Raw genomic sequence first — 21,828 nt, 5'->3', positions numbered from 1 at the left:
GGGGGAAGGAAGTTTCGATTGTATCATTACAATCCTAATTAATAGATTTCTCACAAGTTAAGTTAGTCGAAATTAGGATTTAGGGTTTGGGTTCATTCGGATTAGATTCTGCCAAATAAATGGGCTGATCACGGAGTCGCTCTGATGCGTTTTCTTAAGCACCTCCGTCGAGATACACTGCCTCATTTTGGAAGGCGTATGGTTCGGTGTGTTTTTTCTTATGTTCATTTGGTTCAGCATTGAGAAAGAAGAACAGTTGTATGCCTATTTGATTCGTCATGAAATCATCGCATGAGGTAAGAAAGAATCCTTTGGGATCTTCTCCTTCTGGGAAGAAGAGTAAGAAGCTTGCTGCTATATGTGAGGAGGAATACAAAAAAAACCATGGAGATTCGATAGATAGAGATGGTGGTGGTGGGTCTGGTGGGTTAGCTTGTGCTGACTCTGAACTTCGGCGGAGCTCTAGGGTCAGGAAGATACCGTCCATACTGGACGCTTCTCCTGCTCCTCCAAAGAAACGGCAGCGTTTTAATAATCGCGGGGATAGGAGGAGGTCCAGTAGTATAGAGAGAGTAGTGACTAAGGAGGAGGAGAAGGGGGATTTGGATAGCTCGGATGGTTGGAAATCTAGGTTGAGGTCAAGGAGGAGGAACGTTGGTTTTCAAGCGAGTAGGAGACAGAGAGGTGCGGTTAAGGGGAGAAGAAAGCACGTTTTCAGAGATAGTTCCTATGAGTTGAGTGAAAAAGCAGCAGTGGCAAGAGAAAAGGAAGAGGAAAGAGGATTCCCTAAAGGTGGGAAGCTGATTAAAACAACAAAAACGCCAGTGGAAGTTACAGAAATCGAAAGTTCGGAAGATGAGGGAAAGGAGTCAGATACCAGTAATTCTGAAGATGATGAGAGTGCTAGCGAGTCTGAGGATTCAATGCAGGCTGACAGTGAAGTTAGAGAGGAAGATGAGAAGAAGAAGAAGACGAAGGCTACCAAAAGATCCGTTGTTTTAGAGAGTGAGAATGAAGCTGATGTTGATGGAACGGAGAGTGAGAGCGAGGAGGGAACAGACACTACTGACAGTGAGACTGATGATAGTGATGAAGAGGGGGAAAGTGGGACTCAAGGTAGTGCAGAGAAGACAGGAAGTGAGACTGAAGCTAATGTGGATGAAATGAGAGATGATACTGATGTTAGAATGGAAGCAGTGCAAAATGAAAGTCGGAATCAAATGGAAGGATTGGAAAATGAGATTGAGATGGGAGTTGAAGATGTGATTACGGAGATGGGTGTAACAGTTTCTGGAACTGGCGATGGCACTGGTATACTGGAGGATGATAATGATTTTGGTGATAAGGTTGAGAACAGAAAAGTAGATACTTTACATCCTGAACAACTTCGCGAAGCTAGCATCGAGGTTAATGAGAGTTTGAAGCAGAATGATGTCATCGGAGAGCCAGGTGTTTCTAGTACACCACCTCATGATAAGACCGAAGAACTAAGTGAGTTTCTCATTAGAGTGGATGAAAGTGTGGAAATGCTTGATGTTGATGAGCTGCCTATTCAGAATGAAACTGGCAAGAAGGTAGTCGACTCAATTTGTACTTCATTAGATAGACTTGGTAAACCAATCTTCAAACAAACCAGACGATGTGGTTTATGTGGAGTTGGTACTGATGGCAAACTCCCAAAGAAGTTGATGCAAGATAATGGTGACAGTAACGTAGAGGAACATAGTGGGTCTTCGTCGTCAGAGGAGCCAAACTATGACATCTTGGATGGTTTTGGCGATGATACTGGATGGCTTGGCCGTCTACTGGGTCCTATAAATGATCGTTTTGGAATTTCTGGAACTTGGGTTCATCAGAATTGTGCCGTATGGAGTCCAGAGGTAATGTGTGGTTCTGATTATATGACACAACACGTCTTTTGATTGCTTAGGTGCATTTACATGTGTTTCTCACTTCAATGTTATATGTTTCTGTGGGTTCATTTACACACATTGTGTGTTCAATTCTATCACAGTATTATCACTTCTGGTGTTTTTTCTCTCGCCTAATCTTTCTTTGTTCTGTGATTTTGTTTCGTAACTATTGATATATCTCTCATGGTTGTATTTGCCATTGCTGTACTTGATGAAAATGTAATACAACAGTTAAAGAGCAGAATATACAAAAAGGCTTGTCAAATTCTTGATTTTCTAGGCTTCTCTATTCCTTGATCTAAGCAATACAAAGGGTCTTGACATTTATTTATCTGTCGTCTCAGTAATTTCCCTTTTACTGAACTCTGTTTTCTGTGGACGTTAATGTTTACTCTTTTACTGCAGGTTTATTTTGCTGGTGTAGGATGCTTAAAGAATATAAGGGCGGCACTTTTCAGAGGGAGGTCTTTAAAATGCACTCGTTGTTCAAGACCTGGGGCAACCATTGGTTGTCGGGTTGATCGATGTCCAAGAACCTATCATTTGGTCTATTACTACTCCCTTTCTGGTTTCCCTTCCTTACCTGAGATATAGGCTAACTAACTTGTAGNTCCGTTCTGCTTTGAGCGACAAAAAGATAACTGAGGGTGGTTGGTGGTCTCATGTTGAGACTCTTCTCCAAGATGTAGATGTTGTAAAGGATATAGTACAAAGACTTTCTTATGCTGGGATACTAGATGGAGGTTGTGACTTGGTTAGATCTGTTGCAAGCATTCCTGGTGCTGACGACTGTAGTTTGGGTTCTGCACAATTCATGGTACACAGAGTTTGCCGACATCCTGGGCTTCTGGGAAGTGCTTCTGTAGACTCAACGAGCAAGTCAGGGTTCCAACTGCTAATTGCTGGAGGACCTAAATCTGGTCAACGACATCTTGCTTCATGTATCTTGCATTGTTTTATTGGTAATGCAGAGATGCAGAAGATAGACACAGCAACAATTTCACAAGAAGGAAATGGGGATCTGGTGTTAGGCATAACTCACTTGTTAAGTACGTATTTTGTTATATAATTTCCATGCTGTTACTTCAGTATTGAGGATATTTAATCATTTACATAACATTTTTTTGTTTAGTCTTACATACAATTTCGTAACTGGAATATCTTGTCTGCTTGTAGTTAAATGTGCTAGCAGGAAATCATGTGTTGTATTCATGCCAAGGATTGACTTGTGGGCTGTAAAGACAGAAACTCCTCTGAGTGAGGAGGTCGAGTGTGATGATAATTCTGTAAAGGAAAATTGTTCTGCCATTTTTCCAGAGATGAAAGAGGAAAAGGCATTGCAGAATGCTGCTCAAGTTTCACATGCTTGGAACACATTTTTTGAGCAAGTAGAATCATTGCGAGTTTCCACAAAGATGATGATTCTGGTATGCTTAACTTCTTACATAATATTGTTTTCTTCAATATATTTTCCTTGTTTCGGCAGTAGTTAATGATGGGCTCTCTGGACTTCTTGTTAATTTAGTTACAGTACTTTTGGTTAGTCATTTTTTTTTCTTCTTTTTGTGAAGGGTGGTAATGTAAGCTGTGTACTATGCATTTTGTTGATTACCAGTCTGAGAAGACATTCAACACTTGAGACTAAAATTGTTTATTTTTGGTGATAGGCTACTTCTGGCCNCAAGCTCTCTGCACACAAGCTGCCATGATTGCCTTAAATAGGAGTTTCCCTTTGCAAGAATCTTTGGCCGCTGCAGAGTTCGGAGTGTCTAGTAGTAATCGTGCTGCTCTTCCATCCTTCTCAGTTGAAGAAAAAGATTGGTTGGAAGCTTTATCCCGCTCCCCACCCCCATGTTCACGTAGAGGTGCGGGAATAGCAGCTAGTGATATATTTTCTGCCCCGCTTCCTACTTACTTGGTGCCTTCTCTGTTGCGACCCTTGTGTTCTTTACTTGTTGCTTTTCATCTTGAAGAACGTATCTTGCTACCACCTCTTCTTTCCAAAGCTGCGGTTGATGTCCAAAATGTGATCCGTTCTGCTTTGAGCGACAAAAAGATAACTGAGGGTGGTTGGTGGTCTCATGTTGATACTCTTCTCCAAGATGTAGATGTTGTAAAGGATATAGTACAAAGACTTTCTTATGCTGGGATACTAGATGGAGGTTGTGACTTGGTTAGATCTGTTGCAAGCATTCCTGGTGCTGACGACTGTAGTTTGGGTTCTGCACAATTCATGGTACACAGAGTTTGCCGACATCCTGGGCTTCTGGGAAGTGCTTCTGTAGACTCAACGAGCAAGTCAGGGTTCCAACTGCTAATTGCTGGAGGACCTAAATCTGGTCAACGACATCTTGCTTCATGTATCTTGCATTGTTTTATTGGTAATGCAGAGATGCAGAAGATAGACACAGCAACAATTTCACAAGAAGGAAATGGGGATCTGGTGTTAGGCATAACTCACTTGTTAAGTACGTATTTTGTTATATAATTTCCATGCTGTTACTTCAGTATTGAGGATATTTAATCATTTACATAACATTTTTTTGTTTAGTCTTACATACAATTTCGTAACTGGAATATCTTGTCTGCTTGTAGTTAAATGTGCTAGCAGGAAATCATGTGTTGTATTCATGCCAAGGATTGACTTGTGGGCTGTAAAGACAGAAACTCCACTGAGTGAGGAGGTCGAGTGTGATGATGATCCTGTGAAGGAAAATTGTTCTGCCATTTTTCCAGAGATGGGAGAGGAAAAGGCATTGCAGAATGCTGCTCAAGTTTCACATGCTTGGAACACATTTTTTGAGCAAGTAGAATCATTGCGAGTTTCCACAAAGATGATGATTCTGGTATGCTTAACTTCTTACATAATATTGTTTTCTTCAATATATTTTCCTTGTTTCGGCAGTAGTTAATAATGGGCTGTCTGGACTTCTTGTTAATTTAGTTACAGTACTTTTTGTTAGTCATTTTTTTTTTCTTCTTTTTGTGAAGGGTGGTAATGTAAGCTGTGTACTATGCATTTTGTTAGTTACCAGTCTCTGAGAAGACATACAACACTTGATACTAAAATTGTTTATTTTTGGTGATAGGCTACTTCTGGCATGCCCTACAAACTCCTGCCTGCTAAGATACAACAGTTCTTTAAGACTGACCTTTCAAAGGAGTATCAGCCAACTATGTCTGAGGCTGTTCCACAATTCACTGTACAAGTCACTGAAAATTCTGACCAGGATATAGCCATTGACCTGTCTGCTACTGAGTTGTCAAGGCGGGCAGTCCAAGTGTTTCTTCATTTGGTGCATCAGAGAACCCATACTCACTGTGACATACAGAAGAAATACCAAAGAGAGGATCCTGACCACGGTTGCAGAGATGCAGGTTATCAGATTAATACTGATCATGGCGCAAGGGAAGGAGCAGTTGGTAATTCAAAACCTCTTGATGATGGCTCTTCAAAAGTTCCACCATTACCTATCAACATTAATGTGAAAGCGAAATCAAGCCTGCAGTTAGCTGTCTCCACATTTGGTCATCAAATCCTTTNGGTGATAGGCTACTTCTGGCATGCCCTACAAACTCCTGCCTGCTAAGATACAACAGTTCTTTAAGACTGACCTTTCAAAGGAGTATCAGCCAACTATGTCTGAGGCTGTTCCACAATTCACTGTACAAGTCACGGAAAATTCTGACCAGGATATAGCCATTGACCTGTCTGCTACTGAGTTGTCAAGGCGGGCAGTCCAAGTTTTCCTTCATTTGGTGCATCAGAGAACCCATACTCACTGTGACATACAGAAGAAATACCAAAGAGAGGATCCTGACCACGGTTGCAGAGATGCAGGTTATCAGAATAATACTGATCATGGCGCAAGGGAAGAAGCAGTTGGTAAATCAAAACCTCTTGATGATGGCTCTTTAAAAGTTCTACCATTACCTATCAACATTAATGTGAAAGCGAAATCAAGCCTGCAGTTAGCTGTCTCCACATTTGGTTATCAAATCCTACGGTATCCTCAGTTCGCTGAACTTTGTTGGGTTACATCAAAGCTTAAGCAAGGGCCAAGTGCAGATGTTTCTGGTCCTTGGAGAGGATGGCCATTCAATTCGTGTATCACTCGTCCTTGTAATTCCTCAGAGCAGATTATAACTGCTTCCGATTCCAACAATGTTAAAGGGAAAGATTCATCGGGCATTGTCAGAGGCCTTATTGCTGTTGGATTATCAGCGTATAGAGGCACCTATTTATCACTGAGGGAAGTCTCCATTGAGGTACGAAAAGTTCTTGAGCTCTTAGTTGGACGGATCAGTGTAAAAATCAATGCTGGAAAGAACAGATGTCGATATATTCGAATTTTGTCTCAAGTTGCTTATCTGGAAGATTTGGTTAATAGTTGGGTATATGCAATGCGAAGGTACGCCTTAAAGTATATTGTTTTATGTATGTTTGTTCTAACACATACATAATGTTCTTAGACACAGACATATCTAACACAACTTCATTGTTTACAGTTTCGAATCGACCACTCAAACAGAGTCGACGAATCCATTGTCATGTTCTGTACTCAATCCATCAGTGAGTTATGAGCCAACCGAGCAAGGAACATCTGATCAATCAAAAGGGTTAGAAGAAGACCCGAAACAAGATACCCAAAACATGAATTTGCCAGACCCTGTAACATCTAGTAATCTTACCGATAGTCATCAGCCAGTTCTAGAGATTGCAAATGGTCGTTGTGGAACAAATCATGAACCTTTTCGTGAAGATACTGGACATCTTACAACCCAAAGTACGGATGGCTTAACTTTGGTCAAAGAAAATGGTGATGTTACCGATAGTCATCAGCCAGTTCTAGAGATTGCAAATGGTCGTTCTGGAACAAATCATGAACCTTTTCGTGAAGATACTGGACATCTTACAACCCAAAGTATGGATGGCTCAACTTTGGTCAAAGAAAATGGTGATGTTATTTCGAATACTGAAATAATGATCAAGGATTCAGGAATTAGTTCCTTACAGCAGGCTGCTCTTCTTGATCTTAACTCTCCTGCAGCTGACCATGAAAAGAATGAAACTCACCATGGATCATGCGAGGTAGAAACTACAACAACAGCCATTGCCTTTCAAGGAGAGACTACTTCCCTAGAGAATCCTAATGGATCTGGGGAGTTCAATACTCTCTCCCTGAAAGATCCCGACAAATCAGCTGACTTAGATCATGGTAAAGCCTGGGACGGAGTTCATGGCTTAGAATCTGCAAGCAACATGCCCGAACAAGTTAAACAAGTTGAAAAGACTGCAAGAACTAATCCTCTGGATGACCTTAGTTTGGTGTGTTTATACCGGTGCTGCTCCCAGTGTGTCTCCATCCTCCAAGATTCAATGCATAAATTAGTTACTCGCGAATTGAGAGTTGGTAGAAGTTACATCACAACAGAGGGTATACATGATGCGGTTTCGTCATTATCAGTCGAGCTTATTGCTGCTGTTAGAAAGTTCATCTCTCCCAAAAACGATGGTACTACACAGGAAGCATGTCCAGAAAAGGAAGCATGTTCTTGCAAACGCTTATCCGGTAATTTTCTTGCCTCAGTTGAATGTTGCAGTCACTCTGCTGAAGAGCTAGGGAGCTTGGATGAAGCAAACAGATATCCAAGCCGTAAGACTTGGGTTGAACCAGTATTCATTTTCAAAGATGGAATATTGGTTCCGGTAAGTACTGAAGATGACCGCTCTTTGCATTGTAAATATGATAGACTCTGCCTTGGTTCTCTCGTAGAGTTAATTGCAACTGAGATGAAGCCTTTTTGATTGATTCATCTTTTATCTTTTGTTACCCGAATCATCTGGTGTCTCTGCCATTGATTTTTGCTGTACTGGTAAACTAATTTAGCTTAGGTATGAAAACAAAAAAAAAATCAGCAGCTTCGTGGCTCAATTTTATGGTTTTTCAAGCTGAATATATATATTTTACTGAGGCTTTATTATGTTTGGTTGCTAATTAATACTGTATCTTTCTCTAGAGATAATTGTGATGAGATTAGCATTAGTATCTTGAGCATTGTCAACAAATCTTCAGGTACGCAGCTAGATTGCTGATTTTGCTTTGGCCGCATGTCACCTGATAAAGATTACGGCTGATGAACATAGTTAATGTTAAATCATACTACTATATATAGCATATACAATGTCACACTATAATTGGAGAAGAATATGTAGGTTCAGAGCTCGAGAGAGTTATTGCTTTTACATTACATGTATTTTATGATATTATCACCAATATCTTTGTATTTATTAGGTTACTATAATTCTTAGCTGTCGCGTAGGAGGCGATGGATAACATAATAATATTATTTTATACTATAGAAAACCCAATTTGTTACATGTTAGTTTAAGAATCACATGGCATGTTGACTGTCATGACAGGGCTTATTATGCCGTTTCTTAGCAATCATATCTTTTGTTGAAAACCTTATTTTTCTTAGTTGTTGCCAGAAATCCTCTTGATTTGTTTATATAATTTTAGTTTAGTTATCCACTTAACAATACTTAATTATTGGGTTATTCTTTTCCAAAAATATATTTGGTTTATATATATATACAACAAGATGTTTTTGTATCACTGCAATTTTATAATAAGTGGAGTCAAAAATATTTCCCTAGAAGTTAAAATATATTGATTCCAAAATTCAGAATAATTGAAAAATGAAAGAATCTTATAATTAAGGAAAAGTTCTAAAATTTATTTCCCTTTCTATTTTACTCATATTTTCTTCTTTTATTTTTTTGTACCAAAACAAAAAACATTGACTCCACATAAAAACATTGAAAAATAATGTAAAAAAAAACTAAAAATAAGTGCTGAATGGTTGCCCACATGGGCACCTCTTAATAAGTCTCCAGAATCTATGCTTCAAATACAAACCGAACAAAAGAAGAAGAAGAAGAAACAAGAACTCATACTTATCTCTTTTTGTTATCTCTTGTCTGAACTAAAAACATGGATTCTGGTTCGAATGATCATCAAGAATTAGAACAAATCGAAGCCATTGATGATCTTCTCGAAGATTTCTGGTTCTTTGACAACTTACTTGACAGAAGATCAAGGATCTTGAGGTACTGTCATTCAGATCCTTACCCTTTTTCTCCTTCACCTTCTTCTTCTTCTTCCTCCACTTGTCCCAAACCCGAAGTTTCGAAAATTGGAGATTCGGATTCGGAGAACAAGCTTTTAAAAGCTTCCACTGGGGAAGACTCTGTTCCACCGCCGTGTATTGAGAAAAAAGAAGGTGCAGGCGAGCCTGAGAAGATAAAGAAGATGAGGAGACAGTTCTCTGAGAAGATTAGGGTTCAAGAACGAAGAACTTACTTGAAGAAGAAGGAACCTATGATTCGAGAAAAGGGAATAAAAGACAGTTCGAGAAGAAACAGAACAGGTAGTAGTTCTAGTAATAGTGTCCAGTGTTGTTCGATGGGAGGGAGTTTGCAGAGAACTCAGACATTGCCGAGTTACATAGGAAGAGAAGACGATGGAAATGAGTTTCAAGATCAGGAGGTTGATGATTCAAGAATGGGATTCTTGATCCGTGAAGCCATCGCTAGCTCTTCTTCTTCTTCTTCTTCTTCTTCTGGATTTACTCCAACAAAACAGAACACTCCAAAGGTGATCTCTCTTTTTTTCATTATTACTTGGATGATTTGATTGAATCATTGTTGTTGTTGAGACTTTTGAATTTGATCAGAAAAGTTTCGAAACTTTGTGCAGGTTTCAAGCATTCCAAGGCATAGGCCACCGAGAAACTCAAGATCAGAAGACGCTATTCAAGAACTGGTCGTCAAATCACAAAAAACCCCAAACCCCAAAACGCTGCGTAAAACGTTAAGCAGCATCGATACGAAAGAGATTATGATGTTGAAGGATTTGGACATTGATTCAGAAAAGAAGCAAGAAGAACAAAAACAGAGGAGAGACCCACGGCCACGAGCCGCAGCGGTGGTGGGACAGCCGATCCCGGTTTGGGTTCCAAAGGATTCAAGTAGAGACATGAAAGCTCAAATCAAGTTTTGGGCTCGAACCGTCGCAAGTAATGTTCGACAAGAATGCTGATATTGATAACATTATTCTCTATCACAACAAAATGCTTCTAATATATATAGAACACTTCACTTCTGAATCTCATTCTTTTGTTCCCTTTTGTTAAAAAATTCATTCATTTATCAGTTCACCTACAAGAAGGAAAAATAAACATAACAATGGGTTTTGTGATTTGAGGGCAAAAGCAAATTGAAGTAATAATTTATATGATATAGAATCAAGTGAAACTAGATGACATTTTGGTAGACAGACACTAGTTTTGTTTGTAGTATAATGATAATATTAGACCTTCTGATTCACATAGAGAGGGTCGTAACCTTCTAAACGAGAAAGAGGCTTTGAACTGAGGATATTTGAAGAAGACGTTAATGGTGAGATTAAAAAAAAATGCTTTCGACGGCTAAGAAAATAGAAAATGTTAGTGTTGCAGAGCCACCAGTGTCTCTTCACTTCTCCCTTCTCTCTCCCTCACCGTCTCCGTCCGACGCGTCTTATCTCTCTCTACCGCCTACCGGAATCCATCATCTCTCCAGTATCCGCTTTTACCAGGATCCGACCCGATAGAATCCGGGTAACCGCCGTTAAAAAAATAGCCGATGTGGCGGAGGAGGTTGAGGAAGATGGTCCAATCGAGCTTCCTCCGCCGTCATCTTCTCCGTTTTCGTCTACCAACTCCATTTTCGCCACTTCCGATGACCCTACTCCTCTCCAGTTAGCCACCAGTGTGCTTCTAACCGGTGCCATCACTGTCTTCCTCATCCGCTCGGTTCGACGGCGCGCTAGACGCTCCAAAGAACTGGTAAGCTTTACAATTCTCCTCTCGAATTAACCAATCGATTTGATCAATTAATAAATTGGGGATTGTGAGTTGATTTTTGGTGTTGGAATTGTAGACATTTAGATCTACCGGAGCAAAGAAATCGTTGAAGGAAGAGGCAATGGCTAATTTGAAAGCGTTGGGTTCAACTCCGATAGAAGGTGGTGGTAGTTCAACTCCATCGGCGGCTCAAGCGTTTCTTGGTGCGATATCAGCAGGAGTCATCGCTCTCATTCTTTACAAATTCACTGTTACCGTTGAATCAGGACTCAACCGCCAGACTATCTCTGATAACTTCTCGGTTCGTTTCTTCAGTTCTCTCTCTTCCCTTTTGATCTCGTTCATTCATTGCTTGTGTCGACGTTTACTGTTTCTCTGTCTCTATCTTTGCTTTGGCTAAGTATTAGTAACTACCTTGTGTCCCAAGTATCATTATGGCCTCCTCCATAACTGTAAATGCCCATTACTGTGATATTCATTATGCAAAGGTCCCAATCTTGTCCATGATTTCTGAATTCATTCTGCAACTAGCTTAAGTTCATTATGGGAATGACCCATTCTTAGACTTCTTTCACTAAAACACTTTTGATCATTGCTGTGTATAAAAAGAATCTGCCCATTCCATGGTTTCTGAATTCTATGTACAACTAGCTACAGCTATTAGGCTATTAGCTATACACATTCATTCTTTTGTCCGAAACCTTAAACTTCTCTAAAAGCTTATCTTCTATGTATTGCAGATTAGGCAAATCACAGTAACCGTAAGGTACATATAAGCTTTATCTTACCCCTTTCTCTATATTCATTATCTCAAGCCAAACTCCGCAACTTCTTAGACCAAACTAACTCTTCATTTTCTTGCAGGACTATCATCAACGGTATATGCTATCTAGCAACATTTGTTTTTGGTCTCAACGCGTTTGGACTTCTCCTTTACTCTGGTCAGTTAGCCTTCAATGAAGAGTCCGATGAAGACATGAAGGCTACAACAACACAGCCTGGAGACTCATCAGTAGACAACAGTGAAGTAAATAAAAGCAACGATGATCAAAGTTCCGGTGATTGATCCAGTCTTTTGTATTTGTACTTATGAAACATGTAATAATAATAATTCATGTATAAATTGGGTTTTTTTTTTTTTTTTTCTCTTTTGAATTGATTGTAAACTATCTATCTACTTGTTTGTTGGGAAGCGTTAGTTGTTGTTAGTTTCGATGGGACTTTATCGACCAGAGGAGGAGAGTGAGACATTAGACTAACGGACAAAAAACGGATACAGATTTTCATGAAAAAACATTGGCACAGTGAAAGAAATGAATTATGACTAAACAAAACAAAATTTACAAACAAAGGACTTATAGTATTTCGAAATTACTATTACACCCAAATAGTTTTCTTTATTCCCAACTCACGTCCACCCCCTGCTCCTAGAACCCTACTCCGGCGGCGCCGACTCCGACGCTTGCCTGAGGATGTGGCTCCAGCTTCCTATTTTTCCAGAAACAAGCTTCCGGCGCAAGCTTTGACGCTGACTTCCTAGGTTCCGATTTACAACGTGGCAGCACTGGTGGCTCGTACGCCTTATTAGCTCCGGCTACCTTCTGCTCACCAACCGCCGCAGCCGCCGTTATTATCGGCGGAGCTGCTGGGTATGAACAAGATGACCGTGGCGGCTGTAGGTGTAACGGTGGTTTATCGATAGAACGCCGGCGAGAAGAAGCGTTGGAATCAACGGCTGTGATAATTCGCTTCTTGGGTTGATGATGATGATGATTATTATTATTATCTCCGGCAGCTTCTGGTGGTATCTTCTTAGCCGGAGGTCTTCCCGGTAAACATCTGACGAAATCTGTACTGCAAACCCAAGTCTCCTTCGAGNTCAACGACTCACATATAGTCACCGGAAGATGAACCCAGCGATTCTCAGTGGCATCAAAACGACATCCACCACCACTACCGCTACCACTACCACCGTCGTTTTGATCAGCCGATCTTCTGAAACTAGTCTCGCCTCCTTTCCTCCTAGATCTAGCTCTCATCTTCTTCTTGNCTTCTGGACTCGGGTCGGGTTCTCTGTTTCCTTGTTCGGATCTTTCCTCGTTTTGTGTTGTTACAGAAGCAACCTCTTTGCTTTCTTCTTCTTCCTCCTCGTCAACCTCAGCCACCGCAGCTAATTCTTCCTCATCAGCCATCTCAGCCATGTGCTCCTCTTCTTCTTCTATGGCGTTTCTAATATCGTCTTCAATGTTCTTCAATATCGTAGCTTCGATTTCTTCTTCCTCATACGAATCAACCTCCAAGCTTTTTGAACCTTCTTCTTCTTCTTGTGCTTCCACAATCGAATCTTCAAGAACTTGGACTCTTTCTTCTTCCTCTGTAACTGGATTTGAAACCAGAGGAACCACCTCTGCTTCTGCTTCTGCTTCAGCTTCAACGACTGTAACTTCTTCTTCTCTCTCGACATTAGTTTCCCCAGAGATCCATTTGTCACACAAGTCGATCCGTTTCTTATCTTCAATCTCCAGCTCAAACCTTCGTCTTCTCTCATCATCTTCCTCCTCTTCTACTCCTCCTCTGTATACGCCGTCGTTTAACGACAACTGTCTTTCTCGAACCCGGTTAGCTAACGCCGCCACCTTAACCGGATCGGATCTACACCGCATCAACAGCAAAGCGTTCTTAGGCGGAGAACATATACTTATCCGTCCAACTTCTCCTCTATCTTTCTTCTCCGTCTTCATCTCAATCTCACTCAAATCAAGCCCTTCGAACACATGTCTCCGACGACTACTCCGTCTATCTTCCTCAACTTCGTCTTCTCCACCAACAACAAGCTCAATCTCTCTTCTCTTCCCTCCCGACGACGTCTCCTCCACCGCCACAAACCACCTCGTAAACACCGCACCACACGACTTTCCCCCTCCGCCGCCGCAACCTTCGTTGTTACTCTCAACTCGCAGCCTCATATCACCATGACTGTTCTCCATACACGAAGATCTACACGGGAAGAAACAGTTGAGCTCGGAACCAAACGATCTCAACGACTCACATATAGTCACCGGAAGATGAACCCAGCGATTCTCAGTGGCATCAAAACGACATCCACCACCACTACCGCTACCACTACCACCGTCGTTTTGATCAGCCGATCTTCTGAAACTAGTCTCGCCTCCTTTCCTCCTAGATCTAGCTCTCATCTTCTTCTTGACATGCTTCCTAGTCTTCACCCTAACCTGACCAATACACGTAACCTTAGGAGACGACGGCTCTATGTTGTTGTTGTTGTTGTTGTTATTGTTGCTATTCTCGTAACCAGATCCAGATCTCTTGCGTCCTCCTCCACTATTATTAGCACCAAACATCGGAGAGTTCAAAACTCCAGCTGAAGCGTTCTTCAAACTACCGCTGGTACGGAGACGACGGCTGAGAGAAGTGGTGAGACAAGCGGAACGAGCTGGACTATGGATGGATTTAGAAGAGAGACGCATGGAAGAAGAAGAAGAGAAACGAGATGTGAAACAAATGAATAGATCGGTTGAAGAAGAAGAAGAAGAANCTTCTCCGTCTTCATCTCAATCTCACTCAAATCAAGCCCTTCGAACACATGTCTCCGACGACTACTCCGTCTATCTTCCTCAACTTCGTCTTCTCCACCAACAACAAGCTCAATCTCTCTTCTCTTCCCTCCCGACGACGTCTCCTCCACCGCCACAAACCACCTCGTAAACACCGCACCACACGACTTTCCCCCTCCGCCGCCGCAACCTTCGTTGTTACTCTCAACTCGCAGCCTCATATCACCATGACTGTTCTCCATACACGAAGATCTACACGGGAAGAAACAGTTGAGCTCGGAACCAAACGATCTCAACGACTCACATATAGTCACCGGAAGATGAACCCAGCGATTCTCAGTGGCATCAAAACGACATCCACCACCACTACCGCTACCACTACCACCGTCGTTTTGATCAGCCGATCTTCTGAAACTAGTCTCGCCTCCTTTCCTCCTAGATCTAGCTCTCATCTTCTTCTTGACATGCTTCCTAGTCTTCACCCTAACCTGACCAATACACGTAACCTTAGGAGACGACGGCTCTATGTTGTTGTTGTTGTTGTTGTTATTGTTGCTATTCTCGTAACCAGATCCAGATCTCTTGCGTCCTCCTCCACTATTATTAGCACCAAACATCGGAGAGTTCAAAACTCCAGCTGAAGCGTTCTTCAAACTACCGCTGGTACGGAGACGACGGCTGAGAGAAGTGGTGAGACAAGCGGAACGAGCTGGACTATGGATGGATTTAGAAGAGAGACGCATGGAAGAAGAAGAAGAGAAACGAGATGTGAAACAAATGAATAGATCGGTTGAAGAAGAAGAAGAAGAAGCATTGTTGTTGTTGTTGCTGCTGCTGTTAATACTCGAAAAAAAAAAAGCCATAGATAGATTAAATTTTTTTGGTTTTGAGAGAGTGTAACGGAATCGAGAGAGTTAGGGATCCTTTGAGAATTTACTAAAACAGCCCTCGATCTGGTTAGGACTTAGGAGGAGTAAGATTCCTTCTTCCTAAATCTAATCTATTGGATTGACTAATACAAATCTCAATTTAGACATTTTTTTTCTTTTAGGTAATGCCAATGATGGTAATGGGTTTGGTTTATGTCATGTGTGGTTGATAAGGAGGAAGGGGTGAATTGGGTAATTGTTGTGGATAGTGAAAGAGAGTGTGTGTAGTAAGGAGTAAGGGGTGGCCCATGATGAGAGTGAAATGAGTTAAAAAAAAAGAACAAGAAAAGGGGGGGTTCGTACACTCTGTGGGATACACACATGTGTGTGTGCACACTAAAGCCTAAAGGTATTGGCTTTCCCAAAAACACAAACACTCAGACACGCATGTCTCTTGTATATTTTGCTTGTATTGTTTTTGTAATCTCTCTTTCCTTTTCTTTCTTTTTTTTAGCTTTTGGATCTTTTTTTTGGTGGAAATAAAAACACAAACTTTTGTGGAGTATTTCTTTCATTTGGAAAAAGATTGTGAAATTCAACAGTTTTTGGATTCTTTTTCTCGTGGCTAAGATTTTTATTGGACTTATATGCATGTAGAGATTGGAGGAATCTTGGAATGGTAATTTATGACGACAAGTGGATGATGCTATACACAAAATTGTGTATAATTTGTAGTATATAACATAAAATTCAAAATGAATTAGTAAAGTCAAGTGTTCAGATCTCCTATAAGATATTTTAGAATCTACTGTTCTGGTTGTGTTTATGTTTGAAATTATAATCATTTTATGGATGAGGTTTTTATTTACTGATCATTTCAAGTTTTTAGTATAGCCAAAAACCACAAAGAACAAGCTTTATGGAGAGATTGAACTTATTTATTCTTTTAAAAAGAATAAACCCAATTAAGGGGGACATAGCTTTAATTCATTTTCCTTTTTTCATAATGATAAAACAGTATACCGGAAATCGTCACATGGTTTGGGCTAAAAACGGTCGAAGAGAAATATAGCACAGAGATAATATTGATAATAAAATTAAATAAAAGTTAAAAACTTATTTAGTAGTAATAAAAATATAAAAGCACCATAGAATAGTAGAGAAGCCAAAGCTTGCACGTGATCGGAGTACCGTGAGATAGGGTAATGATTCGACATGGCCGTTGTTCTTTTTCTTATTTTAATTATAACCATTTTTGTAAAGGTTACATTCAAGCTTAGGTTAGTATTAGCTTTGAGGTTTTAAGCTCGTGATATTCTCACTTTTACTTCTTTTTTCATTTTCTTGTGCATGAAAACCAAGGGACGTCGTGTCGCTTTTTGAAGCACTTAAAGGAGTCCGACCTACTAGCTTCATTATCATTTATGTTGTTCCGAATGTGAGTATGACCAAATTATTAGAGACATGACTATTCTACTCTTAACTAACCATACAATTTACAATTTAGAAGCCATGGAATTAAAATTTTCAGATGGATAGATCAGCCTCATAGCAAATAGTATGTTTCATATTATTCGAAAATTTTGTGTTGCATTTTGTCGATAGGTACAAATACCAAATTCTGTTTTTATTGAGATTCTCGAACTTGCACAGTTTGACTCTTTTTCACTGATCTAGGAATACATACACGTTTTACTTAGACCGATTAGTAAAAAAACTATCAAATTCAAATTTAAAATATCTTCTAATTCAAAACTTTGTAAGCATCAAATATCTAAAACTTTTGAACAATAAAAATCTAAAACTTCTTGATATTAAAAATTTACGCTTTCACTTTTATACTTAAAAAAAACACCCTAAAATAATCATTCAATTTATCTTTTTTTTTAAAATCAAATTTAGGTGGATCCATTTACATATATAAAGGACAATTCTTTTCACCCCTCTTATTTAATGAAACAAATTATTAATTAAAAAAACAAAATCTGTTTATAATTCAATTTTAATTATAAACATTATATTATAGTTTTTAATTATAACATCTAAATCCAAATTACATTTTTATAAACCCAAACCGAGATATAATTTTGTTTAATTGTATAATTTAAATCCTAACCACTTCTTTATAAACCCAAATTGAAATACAATTTTGTTTAATTGTAAAATCTAAACCCTAACCACTTTTTAATAAATCCAAACCGACATATAATTTTCTTTAATTATAAAATCTAAACCCTAACCACTATTTTATAAACCCAAACCGACATATAAATTTTTTTGATTGTAAAATCTAAACTATAAACCCTAACCACTCTTTTGTAAACCCAAACCGACATATAATTTTATTTAATTATAAAGTCTAAACCCTAAACATTAACCACTCTTTTGTAAACCTAAACCGACATATAATTTTGTTTAATTATAAAATCTAAACCCTAACAACTATTTTGTAAACTCAAACGACATATAATTTTGTTTAATTGTAAAATCTAAACCAAATCACTATTTTGTAAACCCAAACCGACATATAATTTTGTTTAATTATAAAAACTACACTCTAATCATTCTTTTATAAACCAAACCGACATAATTTCCTTATTTACAAATCTACATAATTTGTTTTCTAAATTTGTTTTATCTTTTTATTTTAATTTTGATTTATTTTATAAATATGATATAATATGGCGTTTTGTTGTATTTTGATTGGTTAATTAATCGAGGATGAATGAACTCAATAATTTTTCATATATAAATAACAAAAGAAGGTAATGGCGTGAATAAAAATCACGCGGGTAAGAAAAAACGCGCGTGAACCGGGAAGTAACGGTCACAATAATAAGGAATTGAAGATAGGTTTTATGATGTGGCAGTCGTACAGAGAAGAAGAAAAAGAGTTTGACCACCAGACCTAATAAAAGAGTACTAATAATAATAAAGAGGACCACTTTACATTTGCATTAACATGCTTTTAATCTAACGCTTCCTACTTTTTATTTATTAATCTTTCAACTAGACTAATAATAATACTCTACTACTTCTTCTACAAACCCCCATATATAGCAAGTACTAAATCCATTTTTCGTTCGGCCATTTAATTAATTTTTGTTTCCCTATGTAGAAATTATGTAATGGAAAAAAATCCTACAAAAATTTAGATTCAAATATATGTTACTATGATTGACTCTGGTATAAGATGTAACAATCCCCTTTTTCATAAGCATCAACATTGTTTGATAGAATGATAATTTATAATAAATGCCAAATTGATTACATAGATGGAAAGGTGTCTACGTGATTTTACTGACAATTAATATGATGATATATAGACACATGTGCTCATTGGTCCCCCAAAAATAATAAGCATGTAGATATAGTATGTTCTTTGCTGTAGGTATATAGAAGAAATTAAAGAACCGAAGAAGGTATCTATCGTTTTCGAAGATTTGGCAATAACATTTACCAGAGAAAAAAAGAAAAAAAAGAAAAAAAAGAAAAAAGTTTGAAAGACTTGGAAAGAAAGAGAAGGTTCTTGTCCCACTACTTTACTTAGGTCAGGTGAGAAGGCTGTGAACGACACGCGTATCATGGCGCGTTAAAAGGATTTAGTTGTTTGGTTGATCTGGCAGAGAAGAGATTAGTTTGACTAGAGAGAGACCCATTAAAGGACGAGAACTAGACAAAACATACATTTATTAAAGTTAGTTTAACTGCATGTTATGCTTTTAATGTCACTTCGACACCTTTTCTTTAACTAATAAATTATTACTTGTTACTTGTTAGGATCTTTAAGAATTAAGACCTACTTTAAATCAAGTACTACTAATAAACAAAGAATGCTACTTGCAAACGAGGTTGGATTTTGATTTTGTGGGATTTGTTCGATCTTGTGATCAACCTTGGCATGGTGTGACACATTTGGCAATTATCTATGTCTTATTTAATTGAGGTCACATATACGTTACCTTATAGTGCATAGTTATACCTTATCAACTTATTATTAGATCTCGGATTTAAGTCTACGTTTCTGTTCCAATTGTTGTAAGTAACAGTTTCAATTTATTTTCAAAACCACCCTTCAATAATCTAGAAGAGCATCAAAATGTGATTGTTTTGTTTATTGTAACTACTTTTTGTTGTATGTAGTATGTTGTATGATTTCAAACAATAGATGACAACAACAACAACAACAACAAAATCTTTCTAAACAATTCTCATTACTTTTGGTTTTACTGCAAGTTGCGACACGAAGTCCCAATAAAAAACGAACCCTTTTGGAAAGTCTATACAGAAACTTCAAGTTCTTGATCTGAATCTAAGCCTGATAGATCTCATTTACAGAAAACTCCAGACGCAAAAAACATTTGTTTTTCTCTGCGTGTAAATTTTAGAAAGAACAACTGCTAGAGAACTATGCAGGTGTTATTATTGCTGCTACTATGTATATATAATTCAGAACTCTAGAACCACCTTACCAGGAATCTGCTTCTTTTCCTTGGCTTCATGAGCTGCTACAACATCGGTTATTGCAAATGTTTTCTCCACAGGTATCTTTAGCTTTCCCGCTCCAACTAACCGCTGAATCTCGGCTAGACCTTCAGGATCAGCCCTCATATACGTCCACCAATAGTCTGTATTTTTATTTATAAATTCATCACAGTCAGATATTATCACATTAACCTTTTCTTTCCCACTCAAGGAGACATGTCTTATCACCAGAATAGTTGCTTCAAAATAAAAGAGAGTAATTCAGGATCTATCATATACCTATTCCATGAGAATACTGATATTGTATCTTCTTCTTCATCAAGAGTGAAGTTGCGAGTGGAAGCCCAACCACAAAACCGTATTTATCAGTCAACGCTGCAGCCTCACCCTTCGAAAGATAAATGCAATAGATTTAAAAAACCATTTATGTTAAACAAGATCCAAAACCTAAGCAACCAAGGTAGCTGCAGCTTGTAAAGCAAAAACAGAAGAATTATATATACCTGGAGAGTCATATAGCTTCCACCCTTCCTCAAGAAGTTAATGCCTATTCTCTCTGTTTCAGGCCCACCAATAGTATCCAAGACAGCATCAAATTTTCCTTTTACCGCCAACTCAATGTCCTGTAAATGAAGCAGGTCCAGGTTCAGGAGTCAGAATAAGATCATCATGGCTCTGCTTTGGACGAACAGATAACTAAACAACTCATGTAACTACCTCGGCTGTGTAGTCAACAGCTTGCTCGGCACCAGCTTCCAGTATTCTGTCTTTCGTCTGACCCACACAAGAGGCTGTCACATGACACCCAGAGGCTACTGCAAGCTGGATTGCAGAAAACCCTACTGCTCCTCCTCCTCCAAAAACTAATAGTCTTTGTCTGCAAAGAGACACATTGTAAGAAATGATGTCGAGTCCACAATAGTACAAGTAAAAGTGAATTAGTATCAGCTTATTGCCACCATACAGACAATAACATACCCTTCAGTTATCCGAGCATTACTCTTCAAAGCACGCCAAGCAGTCAACGCTGCAAAAGGAATGGCACTTGCTTCCTACAAGAGACAAACAAAAGAATAGCTTAAAAGACATATAGCTAATAAAAGACATACAATCAATGGGAAAAAAAAAAGCAAAGATAGGGAGATTCAAGGGTATCTAGATCTTCCCACTTACCACATGAGAAACTGACGATGGCTTTTCAGTGAGTTCTTCCTCCGAAAGAATTCCATAGTCAGCATAAGTACCTCTCAACGCTGTAGGATGCAATGCACCAAAAACTTCTTGTCCAACTTTTAATGACTTAACTGAATTCCCAATTGCTGCAACTTCACCACTGATATCGCGTCCAACTATAATAGGTAGATGCGGCTCGAATACAGAACGTCCATATCCAGCTCGTATCTGAAATCAACAGCATACCTCATCAGCTGAATGATTGTAAATATCAATATCACTACTCTTCGTTTAAATATTATCATCAATGGGAGACATCTACACCACCTCAAGCTTCTCCTATTAAATCTTCCATTTCATACGAATTTAAACTCCTAGAGCATATGCAAGAGATCCACAAGCTGAGCCGATCACACCAATCTTAATTTCTAATTAAGGAAATCTTCGATTATATATCTTAATGCCAACTAATCAGATGAAATCAAAAACGGATCAAGCAGATAACACACTCACTCTGCAATCAAGAGGATTGACGGAGACAGCTTTCGCTCGAACAAGAACCTCGTTCGGATTGAGATTCGGCACCGGAACATTCTCCCGGAGCTCGAAAACCTCCGGACCGCCAAAGCGAGGCAACATCACAGCACGGCAGCCGGTAAAGACGCTCCGGAGAGAGCTTAACCTCGCCGGCCCGAAAACAAATCCAGCACCGGAATTACTGCGCAATGATCTCATCACTCGCATTTCTCCGTCGTCTATGGAAACCAATTTACTCGTCGTCTTCTTCTTCTTCGTTGATGCGAGAATCTGCTTGCTTCTATTTTTTAGGTTTTCTTGTTTACACAGAAACGGAAATCTAAGACGTGGCAGCATTTGCGTCCGCAGAGCGGGTTTGTTTTCTTG

At 39.0% G+C, this 21,828-nt stretch overlaps 5 protein-coding genes across 6 annotated transcripts; 3 read left to right on the top strand and 2 right to left on the bottom strand.

The window, feature by feature from the left end:
* Positions 8 to 7,871, top strand: LOC104767519. The gene is made up of 10 exons (XM_019240827.1): positions 8 to 1,880; positions 2,319 to 2,481; positions 2,603 to 2,798; positions 2,885 to 2,962; positions 3,106 to 3,340; positions 3,485 to 3,488; positions 3,581 to 4,381; positions 4,509 to 4,759; positions 5,466 to 6,325; positions 6,423 to 7,871. Exons 1-10 carry the CDS (start codon positions 279 to 281, stop codon positions 7,720 to 7,722), a joined length of 5,490 nt encoding a protein of 1,829 aa, XP_019096372.1. The 5' UTR covers positions 8 to 278; the 3' UTR covers positions 7,723 to 7,871.
* LOC104765332 lies at positions 8,791 to 10,128 on the top strand. Its single transcript, XM_010489025.2, has 2 exons — positions 8,791 to 9,574; positions 9,677 to 10,128. The coding sequence occupies exons 1-2, from the start codon at positions 8,912 to 8,914 to the stop codon at positions 10,016 to 10,018; spliced, it is 1,005 nt and encodes a 334-aa protein (XP_010487327.1). The 5' UTR covers positions 8,791 to 8,911; the 3' UTR covers positions 10,019 to 10,128.
* LOC104765331 lies at positions 10,385 to 11,960 on the top strand. The gene is made up of 4 exons (XM_010489024.2): positions 10,385 to 10,805; positions 10,900 to 11,124; positions 11,564 to 11,589; positions 11,688 to 11,960. Exons 1-4 carry the CDS (start codon positions 10,422 to 10,424, stop codon positions 11,887 to 11,889), a joined length of 837 nt encoding a protein of 278 aa, XP_010487326.1. The 5' UTR covers positions 10,385 to 10,421; the 3' UTR covers positions 11,890 to 11,960.
* Positions 12,120 to 15,753, bottom strand: LOC104765329 (general transcriptional corepressor trfA-like). 2 transcript variants are annotated; one of them, XM_019241380.1, is made up of 3 exons: positions 14,559 to 15,753; positions 12,812 to 13,743; positions 12,120 to 12,745 (listed from the first exon to the last, which is right to left on the bottom strand). In XM_019241380.1, exons 1-3 carry the CDS (start codon positions 15,259 to 15,261, stop codon positions 12,251 to 12,253), a joined length of 2,130 nt encoding a protein of 709 aa, XP_019096925.1. In that variant the 5' UTR covers positions 15,262 to 15,753; the 3' UTR covers positions 12,120 to 12,250. The 2 variants fall into 2 exon arrangements, with proteins under 2 accessions (XP_019096925.1, XP_019096924.1); XM_019241379.1 differs by lacking the exon at positions 14,559 to 15,753 and having other exon boundaries at positions 12,120 to 14,372.
* LOC104765328 (reticulon-4-interacting protein 1 homolog, mitochondrial-like) lies at positions 19,456 to 21,802 on the bottom strand. The gene is made up of 7 exons (XM_010489022.2): positions 21,439 to 21,802; positions 20,926 to 21,153; positions 20,731 to 20,804; positions 20,470 to 20,629; positions 20,256 to 20,375; positions 20,032 to 20,140; positions 19,456 to 19,895 (listed from the first exon to the last, which is right to left on the bottom strand). Exons 1-7 carry the CDS (start codon positions 21,796 to 21,798, stop codon positions 19,717 to 19,719), a joined length of 1,230 nt encoding a protein of 409 aa, XP_010487324.2. The 5' UTR covers positions 21,799 to 21,802; the 3' UTR covers positions 19,456 to 19,716.

The sequence above is a fragment of the Camelina sativa genome, chromosome 19 (genome assembly GCF_000633955.1).
Source record: "Camelina sativa cultivar DH55 chromosome 19, Cs, whole genome shotgun sequence".
Taxonomy (NCBI): domain Eukaryota; kingdom Viridiplantae; phylum Streptophyta; class Magnoliopsida; order Brassicales; family Brassicaceae; genus Camelina; species Camelina sativa.
Note: the sequence above shows the minus strand (reverse complement) of the source record. Positions and strands in the feature narration are given on the sequence as shown.

What these genes read in the sequence shown, in the direction of transcription:
- LOC104765331 (XM_010489024.2), top strand. Translation starts at nt 10,422, where the DNA reads ATGTTAGTGTTGCAGAGCCACCAGTGTCTCTTCACTTCTCCCTTCTCT. An exon ending in CTATCTCTGATAACTTCTCG is followed by an intron (nt 11,125 to 11,563) that starts GTTCGTTTCTTC and finishes TATGTATTGCAG; the next exon opens with ATTAGGCAAATCACAGTAAC. An exon ending in CAAATCACAGTAACCGTAAG is followed by an intron (nt 11,590 to 11,687) that starts GTACATATAAGC and finishes ATTTTCTTGCAG; the next exon opens with GACTATCATCAACGGTATAT.
- LOC104765332 (XM_010489025.2), top strand. Translation starts at nt 8,912, where the DNA reads ATGGATTCTGGTTCGAATGATCATCAAGAATTAGAACAAATCGAAGCC. An exon ending in CAAAACAGAACACTCCAAAG is followed by an intron (nt 9,575 to 9,676) that starts GTGATCTCTCTT and finishes AACTTTGTGCAG; the next exon opens with GTTTCAAGCATTCCAAGGCA.
- LOC104765328 (XM_010489022.2), bottom strand. Translation starts at nt 21,798, where the DNA reads ATGCTGCCACGTCTTAGATTTCCGTTTCTGTGTAAACAAGAAAACCTA. An exon ending in TCAATCCTCTTGATTGCAGA is followed by an intron (nt 21,154 to 21,438) that starts GTGAGTGTGTTA and finishes TGTTGATTTCAG; the next exon opens with ATACGAGCTGGATATGGACG. An exon ending in GAAGCTATATGACTCTCCAG is followed by an intron (nt 20,141 to 20,255) that starts GTATATATAATT and finishes TATCTTTCGAAG; the next exon opens with GGTGAGGCTGCAGCGTTGAC.